Here is an 11,020-nt window from a genome sequence, read left to right as displayed (position 1 = left end):
GCCCGCGTACCACAAAAAAAAAAAAAAAAAAAAAAAAAAAAAAAAAAAAGTTCCTAGGAGGGAGTTTGGGTTTACTCCTGTGAAATAGGCAAGCAATTCTTACTTATCTCATAAGGATTGCTTGGTGAATAGTGGAAAGTTTGCAAAGAATTGAGGATTTACAGTCATCTTTTGTTTACTTAATGTGTGCTGGTTTCATCTGATATAATTCATTTGAGGGAAAATGATAACATCCAAATATATGACATTAAACCCATGAATTCCAATTCACCGTAGCTATTTAAGCTCTATTTAAATGCTCTGGTGATTCTTTATTATTTAATCCGTAATTAGAAACACAGGAAATAGAATTTTCTTTTGACCCAGGGACTTATCTTCTATCCAAGAGTTGTACATCCTTTGTTGTCAGATCCACTAATCTGACGCATAAAGATCTCTACGTGCCACAATGTCAGAGAAGACTCGTGTCATTTTAGATTTCAATATTACATTTGTCATAGTCATTATTATAAACCTACCATTGATCCAAAATCACTTCCTCTGAATCTAGGAATTATATAAAAGGGATTATGGATTGCATTCACAAGCCCACTTTCCCCATTTTGTTCTCTCAGCAACCAGGCCTCCTGGTATGTGCCACCAAGATGAATTTCAGTGCCAAGCAGATGGTATCTGCATTCCAAAGATCTGGGAGTGTGATGGCCACCCAGACTGCCTCCATGGATCTGATGAGCACAATGGCTGTGCCCCCAAAACCTGCCCTTCATCTCATTTCCTCTGCGACAATGGAAACTGCATCTACAGAGAGTGGCTCTGTGATGGGGACAATGACTGCAGGGATATGAGCGATGAGAAGGACTGCCCTACGCAGGCCTTTCAATGTCCCAGTTGGCAATGGCAATGCCCCGGTTATAGCATCTGTGTGAATCTGAGTGCAGTATGTGATGGCAACCCTGACTGCCCCAGTGGGACAGATGAGTCCCCACTTTGCAGTAAGTTTCCTGACCACAGTTTACTGCCATAAATTCATCCTGAGCAGTGGCCGGCTGTGCGTCATCATTGTCACAGTCACCATGTAGCTTTTGAGGAAGGGATCTCAGTTCCTCTCTGAATTTAGATCTGTGTAGGGATAGCCATCATGGAATTCAAATAAATCGTCACTGGATAATATTTCTCATTAAATCCTTTGCACCTGGTTCTGTGTTTTTACTTCATTAGATCGTCAAATTAAATTTGGTTCTGTTGGTAATGCGCTCATAAGTTTTTCTAACTTTAATATTTTCTGATTTCAATCAGAACTTGCCACAAAACAAATGAAGTCTGGGGATTTGTGTTTGCTATGATTAAAATCCTGTGATTGGCATGTAATCCTAATTACTGTCCTTTCTTTATTTCTTCTTTAATCAATGCTCACTCTCAGATGATACGCAGCCAGGTATGATTGCAAAGTATTTTAGATTCTTATGATTTTAAAAGCATTGCGTTTGTGCTGAGAAATGTCCTAATCATTTTGACTTACTTCCCCTTCTAGTGCATGTTTCATATCATGACTCTTATAAATAAGAGTACACATGGAAACAGAGGGCATTTGCATCCTCAGGTAGATGAACTATCTTTGGGTGCTTCAGGCATTGCCGTTTTAGCCTTGAAAGTAAGGATGATGGCATGTCAGTGCATCTGTGCCCTGTAGTCTTCCAATTGCCTTTCTCCTTTATAGACCTTCCAGCTCTGCTCTTCAGTGTCAAAGTCTTATCTTCCATTTCTGTGTAGGTAGAAGAATGACAGGAAGCAAATGGCAAGTAATTTAGGTCTCTTTGCATGCTTTACCAATGATAGTTATGTTTCTTGATGTCCACCATATTTCCCCAAGTTTCTCTCATTGCACTAAATGGAGTTATAATAGAAGGCTGTAGTGAAGAAAGTGGTCCAAGTCCAGTGGACGTGAAAGATGGTAAATCCTCAGGCAAATTGGAGCACTGAACAGCCTGTGGACCTCATCCAGGTGGATTCTGCTCATAGCTCTTACCTGGGTATTGTGTTGAAGGTGGCCTGAGACTGTATGACACATAATACAACTGAGTGAACCAAAGAAGCAAAGATTCCTGACTTTTCCACTCTGTGATTCTTTTTCTTTATTCTAGACCAGGAGAGCTGCTCAGATTCCAATGGTGGTTGTACTCACCAGTGTATTCAAGGGCCCTATGGGGCTCAATGCCAGTGTCCATTGGGATACCTGCTTGCCAATGATTCTAAGACCTGTGAAGACATAGATGAATGTCGTATTCCAGGCTTTTGTAGCCAGCACTGTTACAATATGAGAGGTTCTTTTCGGTGCTGGTGTGATCCGGAATACAGGTTAGACGCTGACCAGAGGACCTGCAAAGCTACAGGTAATGAAAGTGAACTAACTCCAGCCAGTTTACCAAGCACACTCCAGAGCTTAAGATTAAATGTCACGTTTAACAAATTTCACCATCTTTATATAATGCCTAATGAATTCAGTTCAACCAGTATTAATTTAGTTTCTACTACGTGAAACTATTTGTACTATGTGTTAGGGTATTGCTTTGGCTGCTTTGAAAGTGACCAGATAGTGACCACCTAGAGGGGTGGGATAGGGAGGGTGGGAGGGAGACACAAGAGGGCGGGGATACAGAGATATATGTATATATATAGCTGATTCACTTTGTTATACAGCGAAACTAGCACACCATTGTAAAGCAATTATACTCCAACAAAGATGTTAAAAAAATAAATAAATAAAAGTGACCAGATAAAGAATGCTAAAACAAAGTAGGCAGTTTCTTTCTTTTTCAGGCAGGAGTCTGGAGGGTAGACGGTTCAGGGGGTAAAAGCTGGTGTGGCTTCCATCTAGGGATCCATTGCTTTTGCTCCAGTCTTTGCCTGCTCCCAGAAAGCAGGAAAGGGGCGAGTAGCTTCCTTTTAAGAATGGCACCTAGAATTTGACACATCGTTTCTGTTCACGTTTTATTGTTCAAAACTTAGTCATATCGTCACGCCAAACTGAAATGGAAATGGGGAAATGTCTCTAGATGGTAGGCCCTGTGCTGTGCTAAAACTTGGCATAATTTATTACTAAAAAGGAAGAAGAGGAGAGGGGACATGGGGATGATTAGAAGTCTCTGCCACAGCTGAATGCAAAGTACAAAGTAAGCAAGTACAAAAGTAACTATAGTAACAGGAAGAATGCAAGTAGAGTTCACTCCAGGTTGATATTTAGATAAACACTAACGTGTAATTCAAGGAAGAAAGACATTTTGAAAAAGCTTACTTTCAACACTCATGAAAATCAGCTAACTATTAAGGTAACATCATTCTTATAGGAATTTTTGTTTGTTTTTCCCATTACTCTAGTTTGGAATGACATCTTCTTTCTGTTACCAAAGGTATTACATCAAATATTGATTGTTTTTTCCTCCCAGAATCGTTGACACTTGTATTTTCTTCTTGGCCAGCATCTGAAAATCTGCTGTTACTTGTGGCGAGTCAGAACCAGCTTGTTGCTGACAACATCACCAAGCAGGAGCACTCTATCCACGCCCTTGTCCAGGATGGTTCTCACATTGTGGCTGTTGATTTTGATTCAGTCAGTGGTCATATCTTTTGGTCTGATGGAACTCAGGGTAAAATCTGGAGTGCGTTTCAAAATGGAACAGATAGAAAACTAGTAAGTACATGTCTACTGACCTTTGACCTGACTAGTTCCCCTGTCTTGGGTCTATTTGCTGTTACTCACCAGTGAGAGAAGGCCCTACCTCATCTTAGGTCGTTCTCATGTTTTCCTCCGGGCCACGTCACACCCAGGGGACCCCGATGTTCCTAACTCCTATTTAATGGGATCTGAAGGGAGATGCATGGCTCTGAATTGCAGGTCATATGATGCAGAGACCTCACAGCATCTTGGAGGTTCCTTTTGCAAATTTTTTTCCTAGTGGATGAGAGATAAGCGAAACACAGGGGAGGTTGCTTTTCTTTCTTTTATCTTTTAAAAATGTTTTTAAAATTTATTCTTTTCTTTGCCATTATGGTTTATTACAGGATACTGAATATAGTTCCCCATGCTATACAGTAGGACCTTGCTGTTGAGGTTGCTTTTCTTAGCTTTAATTCAGTTATGTTTCTTGATGAATCTCCTGGAGTTTCAGTTTCTTGATCCTTGATGGTTATGTTTCCTCTGCCCCTTAGAAATTTATTTTGTAATTGTTGGCACTCAATCAATAAAGGTATTACTTTTGCCATGTGAACACTGTAAAGTTTCATAGGGTTGCCAGCTTAGCAAACGGATACAGCTTTTGTTTAATTGAAAAAATTCTGAAACCAAAATGAAACTACATACTAATCCAACAATAGAGTATTCAGTTCTACACAATCTTGTATATTTTTCCAGAAAACCCTACTGTTTCTACATGGGAAGACAAAGTTTTCTAATCTTCACAAGCAATCATAGGACAAATTAGATGGCTTATTCTCAGTTTTCGTATAATTTCCATGTTTGCATTCATTTATTCCCTTTAGAATTCACTCGTTATTCACTTTTGTCTTTAGACGCTTGACAGTGGTATCACCATGACTGAAAGTATTGCAGTAGATTGGGTAGGACGCAATCTTTACTGGACAGACTTTTCTCTGCAAACAATTGAAGTCTCTAAACTGGATGGGAGTCACAGGACTGTGCTGCTTAGTGAAAACATAACAAATCCAAGGGGACTAGTGTTAGATCCCAGAACTACGTAAGACTTCTTTTTTTTTTTTTTAAATGATGTTGCCTTAACATTGTATGAGGGAAAAATAACATGACATGCTGTGGCTAATATTCATATCACAAAATTTACACATTGATTTATTAGCTTGGCAATATATGATTAAGTCTAATGAATGCATGCAGTAATATTCCATAGACGGGCCATGGTACTTGTTGTGCCATGTATACCTCGTGGTTATACAACAAAAAGCCAGATTTTCCTGCTTCAGTTTCATATTGTTTACTAGAACTTCCTTTTATGTCATGTAAGGAAGTTTTTACCTGCTGGCCCTAAAGGGAAGAAGAAGAAATTCTCCCGTGTGCTTAGAAAACTTTGAAGGCTTCTTACCTTGAATTTCCTTAGATTCTCTTAGATTCTTTTCTGCAGGAAGATGAGTTAGGCAAATTATGTTCAATGCAATACAGACTTCCTAGATATTGTAAAGTAAGTTTCACACCCATGAAATTTATGATAAATCTCTGATGATGAATAAATTAACTTATCTTAAAAACAACAGGGTAGATAAACAGGGACAGATGAACTTTTCTAGATCAACTATTTGTGGATTGTACAGAAACATGAATCGGCCTTGAGAAATTTCAGTGTCACAGTATACTGCATGTTTTCTGAACATTATAAAAACACCCAGATGGCTTGTGATTGCATTATGATTACAGTTTTACTTTGTGACTCTCAGAGGAAATAGTAAGCTCAGTGCATGTATTCTGACCTGGAGATGAGTTATTTTAAGCAGAGCTTAAACATGATATTCTGTCACTTAAAATGACAGTTATTTTCCATTTTGAAGTATGTCCCATCCAATCGGTAACTGGTTTCTTTTCACAGTGCCTGTGTGATGTTCTGGTCTGACTGGGGCCATCACCCTCGCATTGAGCGAGCTAGCATGGATGGCAGTCTGCGCACCGTCATTATCCAGGAGAAGGTTTTCTGGCCCAATGGCTTAGCTATTGACTACCCCAACAGGCTGCTGTATTTCGTGGATGGCTATCTTGATTACATAGACTATTGTGAATATGATGGAAGCAATCGGCGGCAGGTGATAGCCAGTGATTTGGTAAGTTGGTAGTGAGGAAAGGAAACTAAGACCACAATAATGGTTTAGTAGGAAGCAGATAGAGTAACAAGAAAGCTAAGAAATTCACAGTTGTGTCGTAGACATTACAAGGTCCATCGAGGAAATATCAACAGGAGGAAGGGTCAATCTATCTTTTATTATTGACAGAAAATCAATATTCTAGTTCATGGTCAGATTGTGCCATGTCCAGGAAAGATTAATAGCTCGTGTGACTTAGTTGATCTGTAGATGCTAATCCGTTGCTTCTCTAAGTCCATGTAAATAATGATTTAATTATATGTAGATTCCCTTCATTGAAATCATAGCCTGTTATATATTTTGTATTTTTATTCAGGAAATTCTGGTGAATTTATTGGCACAAGTTAAATGAGAAAATATGTATTTTACCAAAGAGCTGTTATTGACTTCTATTTAAGATTGTGATTGTTTATAGTTCTGTGGCTTGAAGAGGCCCTGGGAGATCTCTCCTGTAACTAGACAGGTGATCTACATAAGTCACCTTACTTTCTGCACTTCAGTTTTGCTTTTGTTTATAAGATGGATGCCCAATGTAATTACCAGAGTAAAAATGAAGGCTAAGTGACACAGGTACATGAAAGTATTTTGGTTGGTAAGTGGGATATAGGTCAAGAAGTAAATTTTTTTCTGTCTCTTGACCAATGATTTCGCTATGTCTTTATTAAATTAAATGCTAAAGGAAACCATCTTCTTGGGGAGGTATCCTTTTCTACTTTGTTCATCTTCATTTTTATTTCTAGGTCTCATTGTTCTCTTCTGCTTCACAGACTCTGAGGCATCCCTACTCCCTAAGTCTCTTTGAAGATTCCGTGTACTGGAGTGACCGTGCTACTCATGAGATTATGAAAGCCAACAAGTGGCATGGGGGGAACCAATCAGTAGTACTGTCTCTTCACCAGCCCCTTGGAATTGTTGTGGTTCATCCTGCAAAGCAACCAGCTTGTAAGTGATAGAGATATCCTGCATGGTATAGCTTGGAAAACATTGATCTGGGGAATGTAAAATGTATAACGTTGCAGACCCATTTGTTTGGACAATACATTTCCATGACCTCTGTTTACCACGGAAAGCTCAAATCTTGTATGTCTTTACATACTCCAGTCTCCCTGGTCTTTTCTCCCACTTTCTTTTGCCACACTGGACTTCACTGGACTTCATTTTGGTACAAAAGCACACCAGGCTACTTACCATCTCTGAACGTCTGCACTGGCTCTTCTCTCTGCCCTGGGACGCCCCTCGTCTACATGTCTGCCTGAGTTGCTGCTTCATGTTATTTAGAATTCTCTTAGATGCTCCTTGGTGGCCCTCGACCATCCTGTCGAAAATGGCACCACCTCTCATAATTCTTTTGCTCTTTACACTCACGTTCTAAAGTCACACAACTTATGAGTTTAGTTTTATCTCCCTTTGTTAGAATATCTGCCTCATGTTTACAGTATTCCCAGTGCTTAGAGTGGTGTTTGGTACATAGTGAAGGCTTGCTACTTTTTGAGTGAACAAATGGATTACTGCATCTAACAAGGTGTATGTAATAAGAATATATAGGACCTAGAGAACATCCTATGAGCACAGGATGCGCACAGGATCCCTCTACTTCAAGGAGCAGAAACACACAAGATGTCATCAATAGAAAAATAAAAGATTATTATCTAACTAAAACTTGGACAATAGTGGGTAAATGTCAAGGTCACATAGGGAACACACAACTTGGTTTCATTTAATGTAAAAAGATCTCTTTGGGGTCAGCCAAGGAGACACATCTTATGTAGCATCAAATTTCTATTACTAAGCTCTGGATTACTCAGTGGCTGTTTGTTCTGTTTATAGACTGGATTGATCTGTGACCTTGGGCAAGTCACTTCTCCCTCTTATGCCTCTTATGAATTCTATGTTGAAAGAATGATGTTGGGGAAGGGTAAAGTAGTTTAGGGCAAATACCAAACCAGCCAATGTAACTTAATGTATTGTGTCTCCAAATATTGGGGGCTTCTGGGAGGACAATTTATTAATTGAGATATAATTGACACATAACATTGTATTAGTGTTAGGTGTGCAACATAATGATTTGATATATGTATGTATTGTGAAATGATCACTATAGTAAGTTCAGTGAACATCTATCACCACACATTTTTTTTTCCTGTGATGAAAACTTTTAAGATCGACTCTTTACTATCGTTATCATGCTGTACATTACATCCCCGAGACTTATTTACCTTGTAACTGGAAGTCTGTACCTTTTGACCACCTTCACACGTTTTGCCGCCCCGCATTCTCTGCTTCTGACAAGCACCAGTCTATTCTCTCAGTTCATTTTTTAAAGAAATTTAGATTTAAAATTTAGATTATTAAAAGTGGTATCATATAGTATTTGTCTTTCTCTGTCTGACTTATTTCACTTAGCATAATACCCTCCAGGTCCATCCGTGTGTTGCAAATGGAGGATTTCCTTTTTTGCAGGCCGAATAATATTCGATTATATGTGTATATATACATACCATGTCTTTATCCATTCATCCCGTGCACTTTAAAGTGGGTGGTTTTCCATTCACCAATGTTTTCTTATCTTCTCTTTGTATTACAGCCACAAATCCATGCGTCCATGCCCAATGCAGCCATCTATGCTTGCTTTCCTCAGAGAGGCTTTACTCCTGTGCTTGTCCTTCAGGGTGGCGTCTCTCTCGTGATTCTGTGACTTGCGTGAGAGGTACAGTATGTCCTTTAAGTATGCCCTGAAGGTGGAGCTTGCCACAGTTTGTACAAAGCTGTGTGAGCTCTAAACCACTTGGTGCCATCACCAAGTGTGTGCTGTGTTCCCTCTGATCAGCAGGTATCTGTAGAGTGTGTGCTATATGGGGTGTTAATTGAGCACCATATACAGAAACTGTATTCCAATTGACCATATACAGAAACTGTATTACAACTGAGTTGTAATTGTAATATAGTTTCTGTGCATGCAGCTAATATTATGTGTGCATGTAATTCAACAATCTTTAACCTCACATTTTCTCTTACCTGGTTATAGTCAGGCAAGCTATGATAATGGGAAGTTCCAGATTCTGCATTTAGAAGTAAAAATCCTTGATATTTGTGGATAGCTTCATTTTTTAGGTTCCTGATCTCATCTTTATTCTCATAACCAATAGTCAATAATGAGTGTTATAGTCTGGGTCTTCTGACTCCAGTTTCAGTACCTTTACTATTACTGTATGGTACTTTAAAAATGAAAGTTTTCTCTGTATGAAATATTTTAAGGGATTATTTGAACAATTTATTCTTCATCTCATTCTAGATATCTTACTGGGTTGATTGAAGAGTATGTGGAGAGTTATACTAAGTACTTTGGGGAGCAAGAAAGGAAGGACAAGATATAGTCGATCCACAAAGGAGATTTCTAAGAAATCATTTGCCTTTGCTTAAAAATCTAAAGAGGTAGTCTAAACTCAAGTTTCTTTCATTACTCAGTGAAGAGGAGTAAATGTGTTTTGATACTGATAAAAAATGGCTGTAGACCATTTAAAATTAAATGGTTAATGGGAAAAAATTGCTAAATTAAGAGAAAAATAGAGTCAATCTAGAGGGAAATTTAATTTTCAAATGGAAAGTATATTCCTGAATCCAGGAAATTTATAGTGTGTACAGGTTATGCGATGTAAGGTTACTGAAAATCAAATTCCATTGACATGTAATATTTTGCAATGATACTTTTGTGATGAAAGATTTTAATTATTGGCAATGCTTACAAAGGGATTGGCATTTGCCATTTTTCTTCAGAGCTTTATTATAAACCTAATCCTCGTTGACATTGCTTAATTTAGTGTGTCCTCAGAGTCTTTCAGCAGAAGATTATACTGGGCTATAGACATTCTGCATACAAAGCATTCTTTCACCACACAAAGATTGTTGAACTGTGCATTGGGGATTGGTGTAATCTGTATTACTATCTGATGGTGATTGATAAGTGTAAACTCTAAATAGTACCTTTTGTTGTTTCACAAATAATTCCACTAGTGGTTTTCTCATGGACTGACTTTACTGAGGTAGAACCTTTTCAATAGTTTCCAAACGGCTTCTGAGCACCAGCTGGGTAACTGAGTGCCAATATATGTGAACTAAAGAAAAAAAGTTCCATTTTTTTTTCCAGCAGGAAGCTTAGAAGACTGTTAACATTCATAGATGAAAACGTTTTACTTGATTTAAATGTTCGATTGCCTCTAAAATTTTGTCTGCAAAGTGTCTAAAATATCTTTGGAAGTGCTTATGTGATAAGATCAAGTGAAAAAGCAGAGATGGTTTAATATTGGCTATGTAAAATCATGCATTAAAAAAATCTGGAGGACAAGATACACAAGTGCCAGTAGTGCTTACGGTTGGGAAGGGGTATTATGGGATATTTCTATTTTTTCCTAATTTTATGTTATAAAACTTTAAAGGGAGAGCTTTCTCTGTATGAAATACTTTTTTATTGTTTAGCAAATATGTTCCCCACAATGCCAAAGAAACCCCCAAAACTCAAACCACAACATCTTCCCAGCACCCACTAAAATTAACAACCGCAAATCCAGGGCTTTTCAAGGTCATACTTTGGGAGGAGCTAGGCTTGGGAGTCATAAATGTCACCTCTTAATGACAACATAAATTTCCCATTCCTGACTGTTGTTTTTCACTTCTTTGCTCTGCTAACACTAATCTTAATAGGATCATGACATGAAAAATAGAAAATGAAGAAATGTTCTTTCCTTTCAAAAGACTAAGACCTCCTGAACTCCTTTCCAGCCAGCCCTAGGTGCTGCTTTGCCTACTCTTTCATGGTCATGGTCCATATACTTTGTCTGGCCCTCCAGACTCTAAGTTCCTTGAGAATAAATCCTCTACCTGATTCCTTGATGTATGTTTTTTGCCCGTGGCACACAGTGGCACTCAGTAAATGTTGAGTGAATGACAAACCCTCCAATATCCCTTTTTGCTTCTTCTCCATTCCTGTGTTTTTCACCTGCTCATTCCTTTATAGATGTGTATAGTCATAAAATCACTCCTCCTATTTTCTTTCCCACGGAGCACTTTTCATGCACCTTCCTATGCCACCTGCTGTCTCAGTGGTCACTTCTGCCAGTGCAGCATTAAATGATACCCCATCTCTGGT

General features: G+C 38.5%; 1 protein-coding gene across 1 annotated transcript in view; it reads left to right on the top strand.

The window, feature by feature from the left end:
* Nucleotides 1-11,020, top strand: part of LRP2 (LDL receptor related protein 2) — a 168,731-nt gene that overhangs the window by 77,662 nt on the left and 80,049 nt on the right. Inside the window, exons 25-31 of the mRNA XM_007110946.2 lie at nucleotides 615-992; nucleotides 2,142-2,390; nucleotides 3,477-3,688; nucleotides 4,567-4,751; nucleotides 5,610-5,838; nucleotides 6,645-6,819; nucleotides 8,462-8,584. Of these exons, the coding sequence (XP_007111008.2) occupies nucleotides 615-992; nucleotides 2,142-2,390; nucleotides 3,477-3,688; nucleotides 4,567-4,751; nucleotides 5,610-5,838; nucleotides 6,645-6,819; nucleotides 8,462-8,584 (1,551 nt within the window). The remainder of the gene's footprint in view (nucleotides 1-614; nucleotides 993-2,141; nucleotides 2,391-3,476; nucleotides 3,689-4,566; nucleotides 4,752-5,609; nucleotides 5,839-6,644; nucleotides 6,820-8,461; nucleotides 8,585-11,020) is intronic.

This window comes from Physeter macrocephalus, chromosome 2 (assembly GCF_002837175.3).
Source record: "Physeter macrocephalus isolate SW-GA chromosome 2, ASM283717v5, whole genome shotgun sequence".
NCBI classification, from domain to species: Eukaryota; Metazoa; Chordata; class Mammalia; order Artiodactyla; family Physeteridae; genus Physeter; species Physeter macrocephalus.
The sequence above is the reverse complement of the archived record's forward strand: the minus strand, read 5'-3'. Positions and strand labels throughout refer to the sequence as shown.